Here is a 25687-nt window from a genome sequence, read left to right on the forward strand (position 1 = left end):
GTAATGAGGCCAGAGACAAGAAATAAACACGCTCAAGTGGAGCAATTTGTTTTAATACTTTACTAATTTGGACTCAAACCATGTTAGTAAATTATTTAGTGGGTATTTGCACCAGTGCAAAAAAAAAAAAAAACACATCTTACATAACCTTCAATCTATGAGGAAACAATAAAAACAAGTTTTTTTTGGTTTTTTTCCTGAGTGTAACTTACTAAATCTCTACTCTTCTTATTTTCCCAGAACTCCCAATACTGGTACACACGTTGTACCAGTAAGCTTAATAACCTGACATATACACAAAAAAACGATAAAGCAGGAAGGAAAGAAGATTGAAAAAGAGAACAAGCTAAAGCTGCAGATGGATATCTGCCAAAGTAGCGTTCTTAATCACTTCCATGACAGAGGAGGGGGGAATAAAATAAAAAATAATCTACTGTTTTTACTGTTGACGTCACAGCAGTGCTCTACTGCCATCCAGCAGCAGTCGGAGGTACTGCAACATTCTTCACACACACTTTTACACAAGCAGGTGATTTCAGATTAACCTCAAATGCATGTTTTGGAACTGTGGGAAGGTGTGCAAGCACAAGGGGGACATGCAAACGTCCAAAGGCCCCTAAACTGGAATCCAACTGGGGTCCTTCTCACCGTGAGGCGAGAGTGCAAACCACTACAGCACTGCAGCTTGAACTGGTAGAATTGTTGCATTAGTAGGAAATGTTGTCCCTTTGTTCCACCGCTGCCGGGTCAAGTGCTGCTGTCGATGCACGAGGTGTAATTTCAGGTCAAACTTGTGTTCACCAGTCCTGACTGGACTTCTGCTTGATGAACTTCAGCGACAAGAAGTAGAGCGCCATGAAGCAGAGGCAGACGGCCAGCAGGACCAGGTAGCAGGAGTACAGAGGGTACTGGTTCAGTTTCATGGCCTCCACAACCTGCAAGAGGACCAGACGCAGACACACAGATGAGGCCGGGTTCATCAGGAGACTGGGAACAAACCTCACAGTTTGGCCTTCAGATCTTCAACTAGAGTAAACTAAATGGAGAAAAGGTGCATATTTCAGACTTCTGTTCTACTGATACGAAGGTGTTTGGCTCACATGTATGCCGTCCACATTGATGGTGATGTTGCCGATGGAGACGGGGTACTTGTTGCCTCTGAACTGCACCTGCAGCATGCCCTCGAAACCCCAGCGCATGAAGGAGACATGCGAGAGCCACGAGGCCACTGCGTGGGGGTCAAACACAAGCACCGGCATCACGACGATGACCAGCATCCTTTTCTGTCCGACATGAGATCGAATGATCCGCGTGCTCACCAAGCCACATGTTCTCCAGGCTGATGACGAAGCCTCCAGTCAGGTAGAAGACGGTGAACAGGGCGTTGCCCATGAAGGCCGAGGTCTGCAGGGTGGGCAGGGAGGCGGCTACAAACAGAGCCATCGCTCGGCTGCAGTACACCATCAGCCACACGATCAGGAAGTTGAGCAGGAAACGGTCTGGAGCCTCATTGAGGCCTGCCAGCCAGTAGATGGGCAGACCGTAGACCAGAGTGAACACACAGTGCTCCGGCAACTCCCCCAGCACCTGGAGGGGGACAAAGCGTTTGTGCAACATGTACAATAAAGAGGCGGTAATGCATAAACACTTGATCCTGTTGAGTGTGTCTGCATGCACTCACATTAAATCCCTCCTATGACAGATTACAGTGAAGTGCTCTGAGTCGCGTCTCCAGCACGGTGCAAGTCTGACCCCTGCTGGAGCGGCAGCTCCGGCACTGTGGCTTACCTTGGCGAAGAAGTAGGAGGTGACGGAGTACATGCCGTCCTCCAGCTCATGGTAGAGCATGGCTCGCTCTGAGTGACCTGCAGACGACAGCAAGTCAACCTCCTGACAACCAGAGCAGTGTTAAAACCCTCAAGCTTCACAATCTGCTTTCCCGTCACAGTTCTAAACTTCTATTGCTCATCTCTCTGGAAATACCGATAAAAACGGTAAAAACTGAGATTATATAACAGGAACAGGACGAGTATGATTATAGGTCCTTTATCTGTGTCTGCATTTTGCTGCTTTACACTTTTGTTATTAATTGATCTATTTATATATAGTATTTAAACATTGACAGTTGTTTTTATATTGTTTTATAACGCTGTTTCCTTTTATTGTTTATGCAGCATTAAAAGCAATACCATTCTTCCCAATGTAGTTAAATGAGCCTTGTAACCATAAAATTCACTTGGAATCGCTTTTATAACTTTTGATATCGTCAGACAATAAACTTGAACTTGACTTTGGCACCTTGTTTAATTGTGTCTGCAGAATTTGTGATGACCTTGATACAGATGTTGACCTGTTCTGATCCGTCCCGAGTTGATAGATCTTATTACACTTTCTAAACTGATTCAAAACACTTCAAGCTGATGCCACAACTTCAAATGTACAGTATTTCTCACAGTGAGTATATGTTTGTTTCCTTTAAAATTACTTTTTAAGGTAAATCACAAATCTTTTGATGATATTTTGTTCAAATTATATGTGAAAAGGCGCACATGAAGGAATATAAAAGCATTTATCAGCTGTTTGCTCTTTATTTTGTTTTTTAAACTCTTGTTTCGGATGAAGACAGGGTCATTTAAGTCACTAGCTGTATAATTCGATGAACATAAAATACTAAATATTGAATCAAACCAACTTGTTTTCATTCAGAGGGGAAATAAGGACAGAAGCTGCATACAGATTGCTCTAAAACTAAACACACTACTGACTTTCAGGTTTGGATTATTATTAGAATTTGCATTGAAGTTAAGCCTAAGTTCCTTTGGAAACAGCATATGCTGTAGATGGTGGTTTATTTCTAAATGTGACTGAAAGGAGAGACATGAAATTGTTTTAGTGACTCACATTTCGCTATGACGTCCAGCACCACAGCGAACGGGGTGAGCGCTCCGATCATGTAGAGGAGAGCCACCGTGTCCTGGATGGACAGGCGCTCTGCCCCGGCCCCGTAATACAGACACCCGACCAGCAGTGACATGAGCAGGGCCTCGAAGCCGTGGACCAGCAAAGTGACCAGGTCCCTGTAGTCATTGTACATGTGACGCCTGAGGGAGAAGAACGCAGACTTAGAGGATCATATCAGTCACCTTTGAGACGTTATGATCAATGAGAGTGTTTTGTTCCCACCTGATAAGGATGGTGAACTGGTGCAGTTTGCCAGGCAGTGGGTTTCTGCTCCTGGAAATAGTGATGACTTCTTCTTTCTCCTTGTTTGGATGCTGAGAGCTGCAGGAGAATCAACACAGCGAAGGAGGATTGGCGTCTTTTGTTCACATCCGAAGTTGAACCCTGAATCCAAATATTTCTTACGAAATGGAAATGCATACTGCTGACCTGAGCAAATTTATGATTTCTGTGTTACATTTCCTAAAATATAGTTTCTAAAAAGAATGGTGCATATTACAATATATACATGTAAGCATGCTATGGCAGCAACATAACACAACACACATATACTGTACATAATACCATTTAAACATGCATATTGGATGATTTGTAATTTATTACAAATTCATAATTCTTAAAGAAAATGAATATAATACAAACAGAAATAAAACGTTGAATAGTCTCGCTAAATTTTCCTGATCAGTCTGAACATCAAATCAATAAATAGTGAAGATTAAGATAAAGGATAAGATTTTGATCTGGAGTAGTAAGAGAGCTCAATGTAGGTTGTTATTATCGTAACAGTCAATTTAAATAAATGACAAGTACATTTCAGAATGCAGAATGTTCCCTTGGAAAATGCAATGTAGGAGGAAACAAGAGCACGAGAGAGAAAATCTCCTCGTGCAGAGGGAGAACTTGCAAAAGCCAGACTTAAACCAGGGAGCATTCCACTGAAAGGCGAGAGCACTAACCACTACCCCACACCCCGGCCTGTGGTTACCTGTCCTCCAGCGCTGCTGCTGAGCCGTTCCCTGCAGGTTTCCACATGTGGTCGTCTGTGTCCTGGACCTTCTCCATGAATTGCTCGGCCAGAACTCTGGCTCTCTCCAAACACACGGCCTCCTGCTCAGGACTGCGCCGGTCCACGCTGATCAAATCAACTGGACAAACACACAGGAGAGAGAAAAGGTTCAGAGGAAAGAGGAGGCAGATCTTCTGAGGCCTCACGAGGCCTGCGTGACAACCACCTGACGCTGTTCAATTCACACACTGACCATAGAAGTCGGAGGGGTTGCAGTACCGCGGGCAGGGGTGTCCCAGGGCAGTGAAGTAATGCACCATGTCCCGAGCTGGACCGCAGTACACGGCCGACCCCGAGGACAGCAGCACCACCAGGTCGAAGAGCTGGAAGATGTCAGAGCGCGGCTGGTGGACCGACAGCAGGACCAGGCGGTTTCCTCTGGCCAGGCGGGACAGCGTGAGGACCAGGTTGTGGGCTGTGAAGCTGTCCAGACCTGAGGTGGGCTCGTCCAGGATCAGAATACCTGAAAGGTGAAAGCAGCAGGTCAGCAGGTTATTAATATATTTATGGTAAATAAAAGACCTTTTGATCTCCTTATTTTGTGATTCGCTGGTGATTCTCAGTGTGTGGTGCTGCAGGGACGGATCCAAAAGAGTTCCAGACTCATAAAGTAGTGTGTGGTACTCTGATGGAGAAGTAATGTAGTTAACATACTGTATTGCAAAATACTAAACTTAGAGATGGATCAGAGTCATCTGCTCTTTACTTACAGTTCAGTTTTTGTAGGACAAGAAAAGCCAGTCCATGAGAGGTTACAAATCTCAAGGTCAATCTAAACTTATGAGTGTCAGACATAAGATCTGCTGACTGAAACTAGGACACAATCTGATCTGTACTGGATTGTGGCAAAAAACTAAAAAGAAGAGGGTGCAGCACTGTTTTAGTGAGAGTAGTTGATTCAACTATGAAACGCCAGATAATAGTGGTGCATATAATCATGGAAAAGTCAAAGTTTGATATCTTATTGTTAATGAAAGTGCAGAAATTGTTCGAATGTTACATTAGAAACACTGGAGCAGGTTAGATTTCACAGGAATTCTATTTATTTTTATTTTTATTTTTTTTTATAGTAGGCTTAGTCAGAAAAAAAAAAGAATCAAATGTGAACCCTTTGACGATGTCCTCATACTTCTTCTCAAACTGAGGGGGAATCTTAGAGTCGTCACCATTTATAGGTCAATGTGTTGAAGATTACGTCAACACATTGACAAACTGGGCCGAAAAGTGACCCCTGAAATAAAACGTGACCCCTGATCTCAGGGTTGAAACGTTGCTTCCTGTTTTCTCTCACCGGGGTTCCAGAGCAGCTGAACAGCTATACTGACTCTCCTCCTCTCTCCTCCGGAAACGCCCCTCACGTAGTCGTTTCCCACCCGGGTGTGTGCGCACTGTCGCAGCCGCAGCTCTGCAATGACGTCGTCCACCTGCAAAGGACAGCAAGACGCGTGGAGGTGTCGTCCCTTCAATATGTGGTCGGCGTTCCAATAAGCAGTGGGAACTGTTGTGTTTTGTTTTACGCGGTGAGACACACTATTATACTGCCGCCATTCCTGAGTGGAGCAGTGTCAGTGTGATGTATTGATCCTCTTTAATCCTACCCTCTGGTCCCTCTGCTTCTGGGTGAAGTGAGTGGGGAGCCGCAGTTTGGCCACGAAGCTCAGAGTCTCGCGGACGGTGAGGTGAGGGAGGAGCCGGTCGTCTTGGCGGACGTGAGCGATGCTTTTCTTCACCAGCTGCGGCGTGTTGGGCCTCCCGTTGATTAGGACCTCGCCAGAGGTCATGGAGCCGCCTTCATCCCGACACGTTATTATGTCCAGCAGAGACGTTTTACCACAGCCTGGGACAACAGCAACACACATTTAATAATAATAATAATAATAATAATAATAATAATAATAATAATAATAATAATAATAATAATAATAATAATAATAACAAGAAGAAGAAACCACAAAGAATAAGAATAAAAGTGAGAATAAAATAAAATTAGGATGATAATGAAAATTTAAATAAAATAATTAAAAAATAAATAATAATAATAATAATAATAATAATAATAATAATAATAACAAGAAGAAGAAGAAGAAGAAGAAGAAACCACAAAGAATAAGAATAAAAGTGAGAATAAAATAAAATTAGGATAATAATGAAAATTTAAATAAGATGATTAAAAAATGAGAATAAGACTAAAAATAAGAATGATAATTAGAATGAAATAAAAATTTGAATATGAATACAAATTCGAATAAGAAAGAGGATAAGAATACAAATGACAATAAATTAAAAATGAGAATAACAACAAAAAATGAGAACGATAAAAAGATAAGAATTGGAATAAGAACAAACGCAAATCGAAAGATAAAAAAAAAAAAAAGACCGTAAGAATATAAATGAGAATAAGAATAGAAATGAGACTGAGAATAAATGATAATAAATAAAAAGAACAAATAGGTTAAAAACAGGATCAAGACTAATAAAAGGAAAATTCAATTCAATTAGATAAACCCTAACCCTAAACCAATAAAAGTAACAAAATAAAGAGCACCTTTTAGCAGAAATTGAGAATAACAATTAAAAAAACAACTACAGAATTTACAACCACAAGTCAGGAACAAATCAAAGAGCATTTTTTGATCATGTGCATCACATGTGTGAGGAACTTGGTTTGTTCTCAGCGACATATAATCCTGCAAAGGTAACGTGCAAAACATCATCTGAGAACATTTATATGTATGAACATATTCAATTCAGATCAAACATTTGTGTTCCACCTGAGCTGCCGATGACGGCCAGCATCTGCCCGCTGCCGACTCGGAGGCTCAGCCTGTTGATGGCCGTCTGCTTGTCTCCTTTTATCTCCCACGGCAACTTAAACTCTGACAACCTCTCATACCAGGGGATCTGAGCTGCTGTGTTCACCTGGGAAACACACACACACACACACACACACACACACACACACACACACACACACACACACACACACACACACACACACACACACACACACACACACACACACACACACACACACACACACACACACACACACACACACACACACGAGAAGTTTTAATTAGTTGGGCTGAAAAGATTAGAGTGCATGAGACTTGACTGGGAGCTCGGAGGTCACCTCATAGTGCAGGTTGTTGACCTCCAGCTCGTTGCAGCCGCCGCTGTAGGTGAAGTACAGGCTGTTGTCTTCTTCAGCTGAGAATAGCTCTGTGTCTTGATGCTGCGAGAGAGAAGCAGGCAGGTCAATGAGTTCCTCTCAGACAAGGACACGGACGTGTTTTTTATCCGTGTTCACGCCAGTATGAAAAGACGAGCTGTGTTTCAGGAACATCACAAGAAAATGCTTGTTTATTTTAATTTAGATACTCAAAAACTGACTTCACAATCTCTTGTGATTTGGTTGTTGCTGTTGGCTTTGTTAGTTGTTTATGTCTCTGTGTGTCTTTTCAGTGTTGCACACGACTGTTTGGGATTCCAGAGTCCTTTTGAAAATAACCCAAGGCTTATGTAACACATCTTTCCACTTTTGCCCACACGTCTAAGTGACTTTAAAGAACAGATCCGATGCTGCACTATTCAACATTTTCAACCTCCATCAACTGAGATTTAAAAGTACTGATTCACGCAGTATTGAAAATATTGGATGTTGCTGTTCTTGTTTATGAGGCTGTTTTAATTAAAACCTGCAAGATGTCATGATGACATTCCGTTTGCGGAAACGTTTTGTCTGATACAGATAATGAACAGCTGTGCTTGAATTAATTATAACTATTTAAAATGTGAACACAAGGAAGAAAAAGCGGCACATTTCTTCTGGAAGCTAAAGAATAAAGACGTTTGTATAGTGTTGTGACTTTGCAGTACATTCTTAAAACATTGAGAAAAGTGTATTTGTTGTAAATATAGAGATTAATTCAGTTTTTAGAATGAGAAAGGATGAGATTTTGTCCTCAGATCAATCAGTCTAATTATGTCATTGAATAGTTTGTGGTTGTGCTTCACAAAGAGGTTACTGTTAATATAAATATATCAAAAAGTTAGGTAGCTGTGAAAAACTTTGTTCTGACTGACCTGTGAATGCCCGTTCATATAATCAATGTGTGAGTCCATGATGAAGACTTGCTGGATGATGTCTGCAGAGGTTCACAACCCCGGATCGCCTCTTCTGCCGGGGTCCCGTTGGGATTTCGTATTTGGTCTTTATCTGTGTTTTTCTCCCTTTGAGGTCGGCTAACTCCAGTCCAGCTGAAGATCTCCTCTTCTTTAGGTGATAAGCTCTCTTTGCCAAAGAATCCAGTTCCTCATGGTTTTCTGTCTGTCGTTTCAGCCTCTATGGAGAACACGACATGTGGACTGAAGTTATACGGGCAGTCTGTGGGTCTGCTCAGCGTGTTGGTTTTTTTTTTTTTGGTCTTCTTTATACAACCTCAGATCAAAGTTCTTTGAGATAAGGCAACATTTGCTGGCTGTGTGTGTTTATGGTTCCTGAGGGAAACTCACATCGCTGTCCTGCACACCAAACAGGTGCGCTGGGAGAACGTCTGGGACTGGAGGAACGCTGACAGTCCATGAGACACAGTTTGTCTGGAGCTTGAGACATGAACGGAGTTTACTCGATGCAGGTGGTGGATCTGGGGGAAGAGGCAAGAGTTCAGGAGTCCTTTAAGTATGTGTCGGAGGAGAAGAAGGATGTTTGGAGGGACAACGGAGAGGAGCAGCCAGAGCCTTCGTGTTGTCTCAGTGTCAAGAAGATCTCCTACACAGTCAGGTAAATGCTGAAAGCAACCAGAGGAGACAGCACATAACTATATATTGTATTATAAATTTATTTCAGGTAAATATATCGCATGTGTGTGTTGCAGTGAGCGCGTTGGTCCGTGGTGGGACTTACCCTCCTACAGAAAGAGATGGACTCGACAGATCCTCAACGACGTGTCCTTCCACATAGATAGCGGACAGATCATGGGCATACTGGGAAACTCAGGTTTGAACTCAACTCAGTCCAAAGGGCAAAAGGTTAAAACGGTGCAGAAAATAGGGAATATTTCTATGAGTCAGCATTGAAGCCCTTGTAATCGACCTAAAAATAGTCCAGAGGGACTTCATTATTGTAAAATAAAAAAATAGAAAACAACAACATCTGTGTGCACTCTTTGTGTAAAGGCTCGGGGAAGACCACTCTGCTGGATGCCATCTCCGGGAGAATTGGGAACTCTGGTACTCTGCTGGGGGAAGTCTTCGTCAACGGCAGGAAGCTGAAGCAAGTCGAGTATCAGGACTGTTTCTCTTACGTGCTGCAGGTAACACACAGAACACTCAGTGTTTCCCCCAACCTCAATAACACAGTGAATTTATTTTCCAAAATAGAAAAATTGATATTCAAATACTTCTACACCTGCTTTGTTCAAGTTGTGGTAGGGCCACGGAGAACATGCAAACTCTACACAGAACTAATGTGGGATCAGACATTGGTTACTTAGATGTGTACTAACCACTGCAGAGCCTCACTGCATCATGTTAGGGTATAGCTGCAGTAAACACATGAGTAAGGTGCACATCCCACTTTGATTTAATTCTCATCAAACACACTAAAAGGTTCAACATTGCCCTTTTCATTTCACAAGTGGTGGGAATTGATCAGTGTATGTGTGCTTAAAGGTGCCCGTGGTTAAACCAGCCACCACAAACACTCAAAAACTCAGTGAACACACCCTATTTGGCAAAAAACTCCAGTAAGCCTGCCCCCTGGCCTCCATATGAAATTAACTTAAGACCCTTGATAGCCTCCTCATATACTTAATCTCTCAATGAGAGGTGCTCGAGTGTATCCAAAGCCTGAATTAAAAACACCGGTTTAAAAGTGGCCTTGTTTCTTTTTCAAATCATCTCTCTCCTCTCGCTGATAGCACCCCCTTCTGCTCTCTAAGCCTCGTCATTAACTTCCCCCGCTAAGCTGCAGATGAGGAGGTGATATGAGCTGCTGATATTAAAGTCATTCAGATAGGGGAATAGGGAGGAGCGGGATTGGGAGGCGCCACGTGTTAATTGAGGCAGGCAGCAGGTTCAGCTGGTTCAAGCAATATGGATGTGTGTGTGTGTGTGTGTGTGTGTGTGTGTGTGTGTGTGTGTGTGTGTGTGTGTGTGTGTGTGTGTGTGTGTGTGTGTGTGTGTGTGTGTGTGTGTCTGAGCCAAAGCCAAACTGTTGGTTTTACATACTGTATACACATATGATCATAAAAGTAAGGATTATGCTACTGCGAAGTTTATAGTTTCATTCCTTCCAAGAGTTTATGGTCATTAAATATGTTGTTATATCGCTGCAGACGTGTCATCCAATTGTCAACATTTTTCTCTCATTTGATCCAAAAAAAAATCATTGTAATGCAACTTAACAGCTGTAAAAACGTAAATGTTTTGTAGAATGGACCAAAAAAAACCTTCAAAGCACAATCGTTTTAATAATCAGACATCTGGGTCTCGCTTTATTAAAAGTAATTTATTATTTGACAAACTGTTTTTCTGTCTCACTGTCTTTTCCAGAGTGACAACTTGCTGAGTTATCTGACCGTGGAGGAGACTCTGACCTACACAGCACAGCTGGCCCTGCGGAAACACTCGGCTGAAGCTATCAAGAAAAAGGTGGCTCTTAAAAACACATTCCAAACTGTTTGCACCAGGTGATCGGCACCAAAGCATGTCCAGCTTTTTCAGGACTCCAAAACACACATATCTTAGTACTGGGTTTTTTTTCCAGCAAAAAGACATTGGCTATTAACTAAATGTGGTTGAGTCACATGTAATCTGCAGATACAACCTGATTATATCATCTTTACTATGGGTTTCAAATTGTCCACTGCAACCTGCAGGATGACCTTGCTAAGAGTTACAAATTAAATAAGAAAACATTAAAGTGACCTTTTATTTGACACCTCAGACCCTCAGGGTAGTGATGCAGTACAGTAACAGTGAAGTAGCTTCAGGATTACAGATGTGTTGACAGAATTGGCAAATAAAGTCTTAAATCAAGTCATATAATGCATTTTAAATGCAACAGAATTATAAAAAAAAGAAAAAGCACAAATCAAAGAGGTGATGTTTAAACATTTTTATGTATTCTGCACCAGGATCATTACAAATGACATGATCCTGAAATCACACTTATTATTCTTTTTTTGTTACCTTATTTAGAAATGGTAAGTGTAGATGTGGATGTTTTCATGTTGGGCTGTGTACTAAAACTACAATACGTTTGACACTGATCCATCCATCTAGTATATCTGGTATACCGCTGTATTAGTTAATAGTCAAACAACGACTGTAAGCTTCTTAACCTATGTTGTCATTTCTCTTTATAGAAAACTTTTGCCCCTTTTTGCAAATAAATAAGGTAAACTGCTTAACAAAGCCACCTGACCTTTGACCCCTGGTTCCTGTGTAGGTGAGGTCGGTGATGGCCGAGCTCAGTCTGACCCACGTGGCCCACAGTGTTATCGGGGGTCGTGTTTTCGCCGGGATCTCTGGGGGTGAGAGGAGAAGGGTCTCCATCGCCAGCCAGTTACTTCAGGACCCAAGTGAGTAGCTTCTTCATCTGCCTGGGGAGAATTACTCCCAACGATGCTAATCTGAGACAACGAATACAGAAAAGGAGCCGTCATAGTATCAACAAGATGTTGGAATATTGACCTGCAGACTGTATACTGTATATATATAAATATATATATATATATATACACACACACTGGCTGTATATATTTTGAGCTAACGCAAAATCACACACACACACACACACATCGCTTTCCCAATACCTGAGCCATATCCAGTGTGCATGTACAGGCGCCGCCCACACACATCTCAGTTTTTGGTCGGTGGAAGGAAACTGGAGTACCCAGAGAAAACCCATGCAGAACTCAGACTAGATCAGGGAATTTTCTCGCTGTGTGGCGAGAGAAGTAACAACTACAGCACCATAAGATCCTTCCTCCAAGGTTCTAATCTGTCAAATGGGTTAAAATCAGCAAAACAAATGTATACACAACAAATGTGCTGTATTTTCTGTACATCACTTACATATAAATATCTACATCATACATGTGCTTTGGTGTAGTAACCAGACCAGAAACAGAACTTTTCCAGTCTGATTATTCTGTAATAATGTTCACCAAGTGACCCTTCTCTCCCCAAACGGCCTTTAAAAACTCCACGCATGGAGAAAACAAAAGGGCCTAAGTAGGAGGGGAATAAGGAAAGGACAGAGAACGGGATGGAGGGAGAGATGGAGAAGAGTATTAAAAGACTGGGTTATCACACCGCGAAGGGAATGAGCAGAGACACACCTCGGAGTGTGTGTGTGTGTGTGTGTGTGTGTGTGTGTGTGTGTGTGTGTGTGTGTGTGTGTGTGTGTGTGTGTGTGTGTGTGTGCGTGTGTGTGTGTGTGTGTGTGTGTGTGTGTGTGTGTGTGTGTGTGTGTGTGTGTGTGTGTGTGTGTGTGTGTGTGTGCGCGCACACTCATCCCAGGTGTAGTTTATCAGGCATCCAGTCCTCCAGGGACCAGGAAGGGTCTCAGTCCTCATTCAGGATTAAAACGGCCATGAACACACACACACACACACACACACACACACACACACACACACACACACGCAGAGTCAGTCACACGCAGAGTCACGAGAAGTTTCCATTCGCTGCCTCTCCAATCAACCAGGAAATGAATTAATCTCACAATTAAAGCATCTGCTAATTCCACTCTGCTTTCATAATGCAAAGAGGCAATCTTTTAATTGTCTTAATTAGAGTAATTATCTAAAAAAAAAGGACTCACTTTATCTTTCCAAGTTAAGTTGGCCCCAGTGAGAGTCCTGCATATGGCACTTAATAAAAAGTCCATTTAAAAGTTTCTAAGAGAAGAGAGTCATTGTCCTGCCTTCCACTTGATCTAATTTCTTCACCGGGTGACCAAACTGCAATCATGATGATGATGTCACTGCTGCAGGGGTGATCCTATTGGACGAGCCCACCACCGGCCTGGACAGCATGACTGCCAATCAGATCGTTGTGCTGCTGGCAGAGATGGCCAAGAGGAACCGTATCGTCATAGTAACCATCCATCAGCCTCGCTCCGAGCTGTTCAGGGTGAGTTTTGGGGACGAAAGGAGGACAGTGAAAATTCATTTCCAGGTCAAATTCCTCGGTTTGTGGGCCAAAATGTCCAAGTTCTTCTGATGATGTTCCTCCTAGGTGTTCAGCAGGATAGCGATAATGTCTCGTGGAGAGCTGGTGTTTTGTGGGCAGCCGGAACAGATGGTGGACTTCTTCAGCCAATGCGGATACGAGTGTCCAGAGTACTGCAACCCCTTTGACATCTATGGTACTGTGTGCTGGCATTGTAGCCACATCACATTTCTCACACCACAAACAAAGTATAATGTGGAAAGTATTTGCATACACAGTTGACTTCACCTCAGTGGACACGCGCAACAGTGAGAGGGAGGCAGCCACATTCAGCCGCATGCATGAGATCACGTCGTCCTATCAGAGGTCAGCCATCTACCAGGAAATGCTGGGGAAAACGGAGCAGAGCCTGCAGCGTCCAGACAAACCAGACATCCCCTTTAAAAGCAAAGAGTCACCCAGCGGTGCAGCGAAGCTGGGAGTTCTGCTCAGGTCAGTGTGAACCCCACATATGTGGTTGTTTAAGCCACATTCCAAAACTGTTTAGAAACTACAGAAATGCTCACATCCTGGCTCTGAATTATTATTTGAGACTCCATTGCGATCTAGCGATTGCCAGCACTACACTGATAGTACCAATATGCTCCTGTTAAGGCAAATAAATCAGCCGTGAAGACAAAGAAATTCCAAACTATCCCCAAGAAAGTGGTATTGTGTACCCTGTGAGCAATGCTCACGGTCTGTAAGAGTGCAGGGAGCTATGGAGAGGTATGGCGAGGTGTCGTCCAGGCAGTGTTGGCTCTGGAACCAAACCCCACGATAAGAGGTGGTCTCTTCCCTACTGAGAGGCACAGGGCAGATGTGAGGATACTCACTCATGGACACCAGCAGCCCAGGGAACACTTGACGCAGATATGGGCAGGCAAAGCCTTCTCTGGTGGGGACAGTTGCAAAAGCGAGATATGTGGAGGAGTGCATGGAGGCCGTGGAGACTGAATATCAACTGGCTTCTAAGAGGTTCTGCAGTACATCCAGCAAGCTACAAGGGGGTCAGGGGGATCTTGCGCAAGCTGTGCTCAGCCAGAGTATCTGTCTAAGTGGAATGAGGATCTTGTTGGGAAGTGCAGGGAAAAACTTTGAGGACGTAAACCTGCGAAACGGAAGACACTGCAACTAATGATTCAAGCCAGCTGAAACTCAATACAGCTAATGCTCTTTCATGTGTCACACTGAAAAAATTATGTTTCTTATTTGTTTCCATCCATCCACCCATCCACCCATCCATCCATCCATCCATCCATCCAGGCAGGATGCACCCTGGACAGGTTGCCAGTCCATCACAGGGCAAACAAACAAACACACACACACACACACACACACACACACACACACACACACACACACACACACACACACACACACACACACACACACACACACACACACACACACACACACACACACACACACACACACACACACACACACACACACACACACACACACACACTTAGGGGCAATATAGTGACACCAATTGACCTGACATTCATGTCTCTGGACATGCATTTGTTTTTGTGTGCATCAAAAAAAGATCCTGATCAGCATTATTTCTGTGTGCGTACTTGTCTTTTGTGTGTAGACGCACAGTGAGAAACCTATCCAGAGACCGGATGGGCGTTCTGATGCGTCTGTCCCAGAACCTGATCTACGGCCTGTTTGTGGCGTTCTTCGTCATGCATTTAGACAACGACGTGACCAAGGGGGCCGTGCAGGACCGCATCGGCATCATCTATCAGAGCATCGGTGCTTCACCTTACACCGGCATGCTGAACGCTGTCGCTCTCTGTGAGTTTCACCCACTTCACAAAGTACTTGTAATGCATGTCACTGCATAGAATATGGATATAATCAAATTTTAATTACATTTTCAAGCTGTGTGGAAAAAAACCAAACTGAAATATTGTTGTAATTTGGTTCCTGCTTCAAAGAAAACCAAAGAGGACAAAGAACAACCTCTGTGTTTGATATAAACTCCACGTAATCAGTGAAGCAGGTTACTATAATTCATCGTTTGCATAATGCCTGGGTGGCATGAGAGTACACCTTGTTTCCTGTGTCTGATAACATCATCCAATAAATATCTACATGAGGTGGATACGATGACTCCAGGGAAACCGTGGAGCGCATGCTGGCTATCACCTGAGTATAAGCAATACATTATCTCTGTAAAGCAGCATGTTTGAAATGTCTTTATCTCAGCTGTGTCGGCTCGCTTATCTCTTGTTCAGTGGGAGAAAGGAATCTGCTGCATGCTGTGTTTCTCATTTTAGCATAGAAAACAAAAGGTGTCAAATCAAACTCAGATTTTGTGTGTTAAGTGACTCCAGAGACTCTTTGTACTTTCAATGTCTCTCTAAGGTGAATTTTATAGAACGCAAATGTGCAGATAAAACAAAAGGTTTCCCTTAATACTTTTTTAATTCAAAGATTATTTGCACAAGAATCTATTCTAATTCTTCGCCTTCTTCACGGACAAATGACCCATTCTCCATTTAGAGCTCAGAAAAGCGGAATTCCCCTTTACCTACAAACCTACAAGCGTCGATGCCCCATTATCTGTGTGCATACATCACTTGGAGTTTAGCAGGTTCATGGTAGGTTTTATTATGGCAGCTGCAGTGACTTCAGATAATCTGGTTGTCTGTGTCTTTGTGTTTGTCCTGTGATGGACTGTGACCTGCCTTTCACCATAATCAGCCAGGATGAACTCCAACTCCCCTACTACCCTAACAAGTGAAATACAAGATGAATGGATTGATTGATGGATGGATACATTAAGTTGTTTGTCGCAGGACACTTGCTTGTAGTATTACAAGAAAGGCTATATAAAAAAGGCTGATTAGATAAAACTTTTTCTGCCAGTCAGCTGAACGGAAAGCGACGTCTGTCCAGTTGTACGACTGAGCCAGAACAGTGGTCTGCAACCTTCACAACCAAAAGAGCCATCACACTTTTTATCGAGTGTAACTGGAGCTGCAACACACCTTGAAGCTTTAAACTGAGCTTATAGAGTTTCATATATAGTAGGATACACAAGTTTAAATTACAATTCAGATTAGTGAACATTTCATTACATTTGATCTGAATTTAGCAGTTTCATTCTTGTTTTTCAGCATTGTTTTGTCGACAATTTTGACATTTTAGCTGTTTTAACTATTTCGCTTCTTTTTAAGCCGTTTTGTTTTTTTAATTCTAGTCATGTCAGGGTTTTTTTTAAACCCATTTTATCATTTCCCCTCTCATTTCTGGTGGTTTTATCTATTTCCCCCCATTTTACTTGTACCTTTTAAAAGTTTCACTAGAGTGTAAATATAATTTTTTTTAAAGTTAAATGTTTATTCACATCTGATTTTGTGAAAGCTTCATGGAGCCACTTCAGTGGGGCTCCAGAGCCACATGAGGCTCCAGAGGTTGCAGACCCCTGAGATAGAATTTGATATATTTTCAGTTTGCATGTTCGTCATGGGCATTGTTTTCCTCTGGCTACTTTTGTTTCCTCCCACAGTCTAAAAACATGCAGTTAAGGTAAATTTGCGATTCAAAAAAGGCCGGTGTGTTTGTGTGACTGTCTCTGTGATGGACTGGAGACACGTCCCAGCTTAAGTTGGATAAAAGTATACAGAAGATTGAAATGAATGACATTAGCTTTATTGGGTCATAATCTCCTCGGTGCTTTCTTCGGTTATCGTCTCAGAATTAAAACCTCCAGCGATAGGAGGTGATTGCAAGAGATATGACGGGTCACATCATGAGCATCCAGACAGCCACAGATAGGAGTTGGTGAAATCAGCCTGTCCTTGAATTTCAGAGATAACAACTGATAGGACACAATATGACAATGTCTTTGCCGTCTCCACGTTTATGCTGGGCAAAGAATTAATTTGTATTCCGCCTCCACAGTCCCGGCGTTACGAGCCATCGGTGATCAGGAAAGTCAGGATGGACTTTACAGTAAATGGCAAATGTTCATGGCCTACATCTTTCACATCCTGCCATTCAGCATCCTGAGCGTCGTCATCTTCAGCTCCTTCCTCTACTGGTTGGTATAGATGTCCTCTCTGGCTCACTGATGGAGCTCGTCTTTTGCAGTAACTCATTTTTTTCTCTCTCTCTCTGTGGATCAGGACAGTCGGGATGCACCCTGACACTTTGCGCTTTCTGTGTTTCACTGCCGTAGTCCTTGTGCCACATATCATAGGTGAGCTGATGAGGAAATGTCACTCCCCAAACCACTTCCCTTACACGTTTCCCCACGTGAACATTCTCCCATTAATACCCCACATTAATTCAGCAGTTTTGTTGTCGAGGTAAACCCTGTGTTGTCTTTGCCTGTTTCCAGGTGAGTTACTGACCGTAGTTCTATTAGGGGTGGTCCAAGACCCCAACATGGTGAACACTGGAGTGGCTCTGCTCAACATTGCAGGGATCTTGGTGGGATCCGGCTTCCTAAGGCAAGACATGTTTCTACACCCGCATTATAATTGGAATCTTTAACAGGAAGCTGTTTCTGGTCTTCATTGAAGATAAAGGCATTAAAGCGCTCACTGCTGTCCTTACAACAGAAGCACCCAGCAGATGCCGGCTGTCTTCCAGGGACTCAGTTACTTGACCTTCCAGAAGTACAGCTGCGAGCTCCTGATAGTCACCGAGTTCCACGATCTTCACTTTGCCTGCAGTGAGTTTGTTTTTCCCCAATCGAACCTTCCTGAATTCATCCTGAAAATTAAAATGATCCCCTTCCAGGGCAGCTGGTTGGATATGACTGACCGGGTAAAGCGTGTGTGTTACGTGTGGTTGCAGACTCCACCAGGACTCTGCCGGGAACGTGTATGGTCACGCACGGCAGCCAGATCATCGACGAGGGCTATCCCGGCGCTCTGAATCGATACACACTCGACTTCCTCCTCCTTTACTCCTTCCTGCCTGCTCTTCTGCTGCTGGGGATTATCAGCTTCAAGATCAGGGACAAGCTTGTGCGTCACTGAAACCACACACACACACACGTTTGCTGATATATCGACACGGAGCTCATAATGGTGATATTTCCTCCCTCGGTAAGTGCTGATGGTTACGGTCTTTTGCCTGAAATCTCTTTTAAGGTTTTCAGAGAGGAAATTCATAAAATACTGAACTGTATTTCCTGAGATTACCATCGTACCAAAGAATAAGCTGGCAGTGAATGGAAAGCTGATGTGTAAATGTCAAAGTCAGTCAAACTCAGCGCTGCTTTGGATGAATGGGGTTTGTTATAGAAGACATGGACAGCAACAGGAGGAGAGACTTGGACGCTAAGAACAGGAGTAACAACACAATAATGAGCAACTTAGCTGGAATTGGTGTATCAAAGAGGAATTAAAGTTCACCCTTAGTAGTTACACCAGGCTGCCTATACTTTATCTGCAGACACTGAATATAGGAAAGAGCATCACAGTCCATATCTTCGCTCATATGTATAATGTGTAGATCCTCAAACTGTTTCATAATAATAATTAAAAAAAAAACAAGTATAATTTCAAGTCAGTAACTAGCTACTGGTAAAAGTCCATATTCTCAACCTGATTAAATCTGTGAATTCATAAAGGAAACAAATGTAGAGTTGAATGTCTTTATCATGTCTGCAATCGAGCCTCTTTATGACCAGAATTTATTTAGATTTGAATGTTTTAGACAGGTCAGAAAAAATATGCAACGTGTTAGTGTTTAAATATCTTGAAGTTTCCATGATGTGTGTTATTGACAGTACCATGAGGTTCATGGTCCAAATATGGGACATGAATCTTGTCTCTATATTCTGCCGTCTGATAGTTCAGAATTAAATTTTCTAAAGTTTTAGATTAAGAAGAAGCTCCAGATTCCATAACCTTTTTCATAAAACGTTTATCCAGGCCTGAACAAATTCAGAGTTTATGAAAACCACTTTACTTACTCAACATGTAGCATTATATTCATTGGACGTGTGTGTGTGTGTGTGTGTTTGTGTGTGTGTGTGTGTGTGTGTGGTTTCTTCCAGTTGTAAAAATGTGTTTTTTTCCGTTTAAGTATTTGTATTCGTTTGGTAAATTAAAACAATCCATTTATTATTTGTACATATAATTAATAATAGATTGCAAATTAATATCAAAATGTGTAACACACAAGTAAACAAATAAATACTAAATGTGTAGTGTTCATGTTTTGGTTGTGTAATATAGACGTCATGTTTCCAAATCCAGTCCTTTCCAGGACTTATTTGCATTCCTCTTGTACTGCTCCAGCTCCTGGAAAAGAGATCAGAAGAGAAAAAAAAAAATATCATACAAAGAAAAACAATGCAGGTTATCGTGTTATTCAGTGCAGAAATGTCTGTATTTTTAGTAGAACGATAAACAAGGTTTTGCAGAACTCTTAATCAAACATTTAGCTCCATTAGCAATACACCTGTATCCTGTATGTCTTATTGGATCATCATTTTGAGGCATCCAATAGCAGAGTTGACCAGCATCAGGCGAGAGATAATATCCGGGGAACTGTGTGAAAGGGGGACCATCACGTGCAGCTCTGGGACAGGAGGTCACTGCTGACAGCGTCGGCGTCCCCTGTGGTAACCTGCTGCCATTTCAGCTTGTGACTCCGGCAGGTCACTGCAGTTAAAGTGACACTGTGGCAATGGCAGCGATCACCACTAATCTCTACATTTATGACTTCAGACTATAAGACAATCTGTTTATGAGGCCATGAGAGGAATATTACTACACAGTCAAGGACGGAGGGTTACTCTGGGGTATTAGCCTGGTTTCAGACAGCTGTGAGCTGAGTGTACAGGGCAGTTTACCACAACTGTGAATTCTTTGGGAAGTTGATTTTGAATATGGGACAACTTTGGGTTTGTATATAGAAGAAAAGTGCATTTCAAGCTGATTCAGAAGCGGTCAAAGATTTAGAACATTTTGACCTGCGATTTAGCCACCACTTATACCGATGAATGTCTCCCCCTTGTGCCAACACACAGAACTAATTAATTAATATCCACAAATGCATGTCAAGTACAGTAAAGCTGCCCGTTTTACTAAGGAGCCTTCGGATAAAAAAATATATTTTTCATTGTTTGGCCTTTCAATGACATTTAAATGCGTTCAATGAAGTGTGCACACTGTTTTTTCCTCCATCACTGCTTTTGTTTTTTAATTATTCTGTGAACAATCATTTTGAATTGTACTTAAAATGAATTGTAGATCATAGAAAATATGTGTGTTCATATACAGAAGCTTTGATCATTTCAATAATTCATTATCTTTCTTTTATAATGGCCTCTGACAGAAGAGATCGGAGGTCAGGGTTCTAGGAAGGAGACATTTCTAATGAGTGTAATCTGCTTGTACTCCATGTTGCTCAGTCATGTCACCCACTGCAGCACAATGCAGAGTCTCACCTGGTCCTTTTGTGCTCGCATGGCATCAATCTGAGGCTCGGTGTACTGGGGGTCTTTGGCGGGATCCTTTAGTTCCCTCTGCTCGTCGGTGCTCTGTGAAGACAGCGTCAGTGGGATGAATGAAAACACATTAAATAGACTTTATTTGTGAAAACGTGCAGAATCACAAGGCTGTATTCTGCATTTTACTTTGAAGTAGTTGCCACTGGAGACGAGATTACCTGTTGGGGGAAAACACGCTCGTACACTTTCTTCCACAGGTCTTTGGGGTTCTTAGCGTGGAGAGACGTTATATCCACATCAGTAGTCGGAGGGGAACCTGAATCAAAACATGTTAAACACAATGTTCACACTGGCAGGAGTAAAAATATCACTTTCTGTATGTAACATGCTCTCCAAATGATTATTATTCTCATGATTATCAACGTTGTGTCTCTATATCAGGCTTCAGGACCACATGAATGATACTGCATTATTGCTTTCAGCCACTGGGCGGTGCTGTGCTCACCTATTTGGCTGAAGGAGTCTGAGCCTGCTGGGATGATGAGAGGCTTGGAGGAGTCAATCGAAACAGTTTTCCTGATGACATTTAAAAATGTGCAAGTGCAAAATTCAGAAAGATATACAAATGGTTATTTTTGTCTCAATTTTATCTTTTTTATTGCATTTATTGCGGGGACTCCTTTATGAGAAGACAACAAATTGTATGATAAATCTGTATAATCATGGGAGGACGGAGGTATGTACTCTACTCTTAAAATACACTGGAGAAAATAGACTTGAAAATATACCAATGCAAAACGTCAGCGAATGTAATGTACTTTAAAATATCTACCAAGTATAAGCGTTTAACAAATAGTGGAAAAGCTTCCTCACCCTTTTTCGAGACCAAAAGCGAGGTGTGAGAAGAAACTCTTGGTTTTCAACATCAGGCTCTCCGATTTAATGCTTGTAAACTAATGTGTGACACAAACAACAAAAAAGAAAAAAGGAAATTCAGTTTTAAAAAAATAAGCTTAACATGATTGTTGTGATTGTGTTGCATGAAGAGTAAAGCACACTTACAATAAGAGATGCTGCGTGGTAGTGGGCAATGAAGCGCAGTGTTTTACTAACCAGCTTCTTCTTGTCAGAGTCGAACTCCTGTGACAACGATCGGGACAGCTCACACTTTTAATTCTAATCATGAAAATATCCCAGTATTCAAAAACAAAGCTGTATCATTAACAAGCTTAATGTTGAAATACGACAAGTTTGCGGAAAAGTTGTCAAAGTCTGCCATTTTCTGGAGGTGATGTTCATTTCACAGGCATCTGTCTTACCTGGAAGACGTCGTACTTGCTGCCAATAATTAGCAGAGGAACAGGAAAGGGACTGATAAGCTCTCGGTCCTGCAAGACAGATTAGAATTATGTACTTAAAGAGTACATGCAACAATTTACAACTGTAAAAAAACATGAAAAACAAAAATGGCACTTCTATATAAATGCTCTGTGAATATGAGATTACTATAATGGTGAATGAGCTGGCTTCTTACAGGATAGTCTTTGGGTAAGGCACGTGATGCCGACTGGACAGACGTCCCATGTTTGGCTCCATGTTTGGATTTCTCGGCTTTCTGTAACTGGGAAGAGATTTTCTCCAACTGCGTTTGAGTTGCTTGCAGCAGCTTCTCCATGGTGGCCCACAGGGCATTGGGTTTAGACAGATCCAAAATGAGGATAACTGAGAAAGAACTGAGAAAAGACAAGAGGAGAGAATCTTGAAAGTTGCAACTCTGGCTCTGAAGACTGAAGTTAAGTAAGTTCCCTTTACTGACACGACACTGCGATTCAAGGAAAAACTTGCTTGAGTAACCAACCTGATGCTGACGGGGCTGATGGGAATCTGGACCAGGTCGGAGAGAGATGTCCCGCCTCCCAGCTCCCACAGGTGAGCAACATCTTTAAGCTGAAAGAAGACAATGTCATCTGTAAAGGTAGAATACTCATTCTGCAAACAATCAAGGCCTGGCGTACTTAATGAAGTAATAAACACCCAGTAGGCTTTATTATGAATAGAAAGTACTGGAATGAAATACTGGATGTACAGATCATAGTTTAATGCTCATCCCTTTTTTCAAAAAGGGGAAGCTGAAGAAAAATATTAATATTAGCAATTATGTTTTGTGTCTTCATCTCATGAGACTCGTCCAAAACTTCCTTACTGTGTTGTGTCCTCGGGCGCGTCTGCCAAATGTATACTCCAGTGCCAGAGTAGGTTTGGAAGCGTCATCTCTGGCCGATATAAAAACAGTATCATTGTTATTCATGAGAACAATAAATGGAAATATGGAGTTCATAGCTGCCGGTGAATTCACTCTCGTTTTTAGAAAATGACTGTTGTCTAACGAAGGCAATTTTGTCTCATTGAATTTGCTGCACTTACGATCAGCTTAGAGTAACACCCGACCAAAAATGTAAAGGCAAGTGCCTCAATTTGAATTATTTGACAACCAGATTGACTTTTAAAACATGTTAATTACACCTGTGCTTTAATCATTGCGACAGGCTGCCTGTATATCAAATCATATAACTTCAAATTCTTACCTTTTGTCTATAAGGCTTTCAATGGTTTTGGCCTAAATAGATCCAGATTAGTAGCATATGAAACATCCAGACCCCTGAGGTCCACAGGAAGACGTTCCCTAAGTGTTTATACTGTCACAAGAAACGAGGTGAAGTCGCTTTTAGTCCCCTTATCTTAAAAAAATGTTAACATTATTTATTCTTCTGTTTAAAGTGTTCCTAATCACTTTGTTTTAATGTATTTCATAATCCTAATCACTTCAGATTAGGATTCTTCATTGCCTTGTTTTAATGCATTTCCTTGTAAACCACTGTGAATTGCCTTGCGTCTGGATGGTGCTATAGAAATACATTTGCCTTGCATTGCCTCAAAGTGAGCCTCAAAACAACAAGAAGAACTCTACCAATGCGTTTGCGGGAGGACACGAATATCTAATTGTTAGTTTGATCTCAAATGTATAAGAGTTTATGTTTAATGACGTATGAGCATGAACAGGCCTGATGATGGAGAACCAGCTGATCACAGGTTACTCACCTGTCGAGGCATCGGAGCAAGATGGACGTTTTACCCTGTCAGAGAGACACATGTGGGCTCACTGATCAGTCATTTACAGCACGGTGGGAATGTTTCAGTTATCTGTACCAGAGTGAAACGTACCCCAGCTTTGCTGCCCATCAGAAACACGCTCCTCTCGCTGACGGCCTCTCCTCCGTCCCTCTCTCCGTCTCCTCTCTCCCGGTTCCGGACCTCCGCCGCGGCCTGCTCCCATAGTGTGTCCGGGCTGGTGGACGCGACACAAAAGCAGCATATAAATACAACCAAACATCAACTCATCCGTGCAATGGTGGTTCAAAGTGGAGGAAATTGCATACGCGATAGGTAATACCTGATTTTGGGCATCAGACCTCACTTTTTCGAGTCGATATGCTAAGATGGCTAAGAGTAGCAAACGTTGCCAGAGTAACGGCGCATACGGTGACGTCATAGCGTAATTTCTCCAGAGGTACTGATCTGCGAACAAAGAGCGCCGCCATTTCTCTCTCGACACCGGAATTCACGTGATCTTTATACAGAAAGAAAGTCTTGGTTTTTGATTCTTTTTCAAATTTTTAATTTATATGAAACATTACAAACAAATAAAGGAAGAGCACAAACACACAGTCATTTATATACAAAGTAAGACTTTGAAGTCATGTAATCTAAATTGCGTCATGTATCAGCGTGAAGTAGCCGGCATTAAAACATTGTTTCAATTATATTATATAATTAAACTTTATTATATTATAAAACTGAATCTATATCGTGTCTGCAACTCTAAGCAGGAAGTTACGTCACTCGAGCGGAAGTTAGGCTTTTTCATTTTCTATTTATTGTGAACTCAAGAAAAGTGCTTATATTGTTAGCTGCTCACTATATACTGTGTCATTTTTGCAACATGCAAAAGAAATTGCTTCAGGCCATGTTTACCCAAGTTTTTACAAATACAGATATTTCCCCCTCTATGTTTACAAAAAAAAAATCCTGATTTACACCTGATCGGTTACCTAAAAAACAACATTCATTTCCACAGAACCGCATATTCTCCTGGTTCAGAGCTACTATGAGCACACCAAACCTGTAGGAAGCAGTGTTGCCAGATCAGATTGACAGTTTCCAGCCCAATCACGTCTTAGAACCCCCCCATTCCAATAAAAACCAGCCCAAACCACGAAGTTGCCAGACACCCGTGCAAACCGGCAAAATCACAACACATGCAAAAGAAAACACACCCAGAGCTTCATATCTGCATCAAATAACCACATATAAATGATAGATAAATAGGTTTTTGCAAATTGCAACCAACAAGAGCACAGCAAATCAACTATAGGCTACACAAACTGCAAAATGAACCTCTGGCATCCTCACGCCAGGCCCTGATTAATAATAATGCCAACTGCAAGTCAAAACGTGCACTTTGAAGCTGTGGAGGCTTCATATATTTCATTATTTACATCACAAATGACCTGTATGAGGACTACATGCAAAACAATTTAAAACAAAACTAAATTACGCACATACAGGGCGCATCTCCCTCCCTCCTTCTCTCCCTTCTCTCTTTTTTTTCTCCTCACCACTTTCCACACCTGTGGTGCTGAAAGACGCACAACGACCTGGCCACACAGCAGCTGATTGAGTTTTTAATTCAACCAGCAAATTCCATAGAATCAGTGGGCTGCAGTTACCAGAATCAGTCCCAGTGCAAATAAGCTGATGTGACATAAATATCATCTTACCTTTACGCAGAATCAGCATCTTTCCATCAACTTCTACAACGTTGAGAACTTGAACTGTTTACAGTCACTGGAAGCCAGGTCAGCTGGTTAATACATGGATGAATCAAATCATTTAAGATATATTCAATTATTTATTTATTTATTAAAGAGAGAGAGAGGGGGGTAGGG

At 42.0% G+C, this 25687-nt stretch overlaps 3 protein-coding genes across 3 annotated transcripts; 1 reads left to right on the forward strand and 2 right to left on the reverse strand.

Annotated features, from left to right (window-relative positions):
- Positions 1 to 24: 24 nt before the first annotated feature.
- Positions 25 to 8418, reverse strand: abcg8 (ATP-binding cassette, sub-family G (WHITE), member 8). Its single transcript, XM_080481149.1, has 13 exons — positions 8114 to 8418; positions 7161 to 7262; positions 6799 to 6946; positions 5626 to 5864; positions 5319 to 5451; positions 4221 to 4490; positions 3947 to 4106; positions 3184 to 3282; positions 2902 to 3101; positions 1789 to 1865; positions 1320 to 1587; positions 1101 to 1228; positions 25 to 935 (listed from the first exon to the last, which is right to left on the reverse strand). Exons 1-13 carry the CDS (start codon positions 8150 to 8152, stop codon positions 798 to 800), a joined length of 2001 nt encoding a protein of 666 aa, XP_080337275.1. The 5' UTR covers positions 8153 to 8418; the 3' UTR covers positions 25 to 797.
- Positions 8419 to 8520: 102 nt separating this feature from the next.
- abcg5 (ATP-binding cassette, sub-family G (WHITE), member 5) lies at positions 8521 to 19436 on the forward strand. Its single transcript, XM_080481408.1, has 14 exons — positions 8521 to 8810; positions 8905 to 9026; positions 9206 to 9342; positions 10583 to 10681; positions 11481 to 11613; positions 13032 to 13171; positions 13277 to 13406; positions 13489 to 13702; positions 14850 to 15055; positions 17171 to 17309; positions 17395 to 17468; positions 17610 to 17721; positions 17833 to 17945; positions 18071 to 19436. The coding sequence occupies exons 1-14, from the start codon at positions 8641 to 8643 to the stop codon at positions 18253 to 18255; spliced, it is 1974 nt and encodes a 657-aa protein (XP_080337534.1). The 5' UTR covers positions 8521 to 8640; the 3' UTR covers positions 18256 to 19436.
- dync2li1 (dynein, cytoplasmic 2, light intermediate chain 1) lies at positions 18881 to 24223 on the reverse strand. Its single transcript, XM_080481409.1, has 13 exons — positions 24133 to 24223; positions 23904 to 24027; positions 23781 to 23815; positions 22885 to 22954; positions 22540 to 22628; positions 22216 to 22414; positions 22001 to 22069; positions 21744 to 21821; positions 21555 to 21634; positions 21187 to 21257; positions 20900 to 20997; positions 20679 to 20771; positions 18881 to 19527 (listed from the first exon to the last, which is right to left on the reverse strand). Exons 1-13 carry the CDS (start codon positions 24144 to 24146, stop codon positions 19465 to 19467), a joined length of 1083 nt encoding a protein of 360 aa, XP_080337535.1. The 5' UTR covers positions 24147 to 24223; the 3' UTR covers positions 18881 to 19464.
- Between the last annotated feature and the right edge of the window lie 1464 nt (positions 24224 to 25687).

This window comes from Lipophrys pholis (assembly GCF_963383615.2).
Source record: "Lipophrys pholis genome assembly, chromosome: 15".
In the NCBI taxonomy this organism is placed as follows: domain Eukaryota; kingdom Metazoa; phylum Chordata; class Actinopteri; order Blenniiformes; family Blenniidae; genus Lipophrys; species Lipophrys pholis.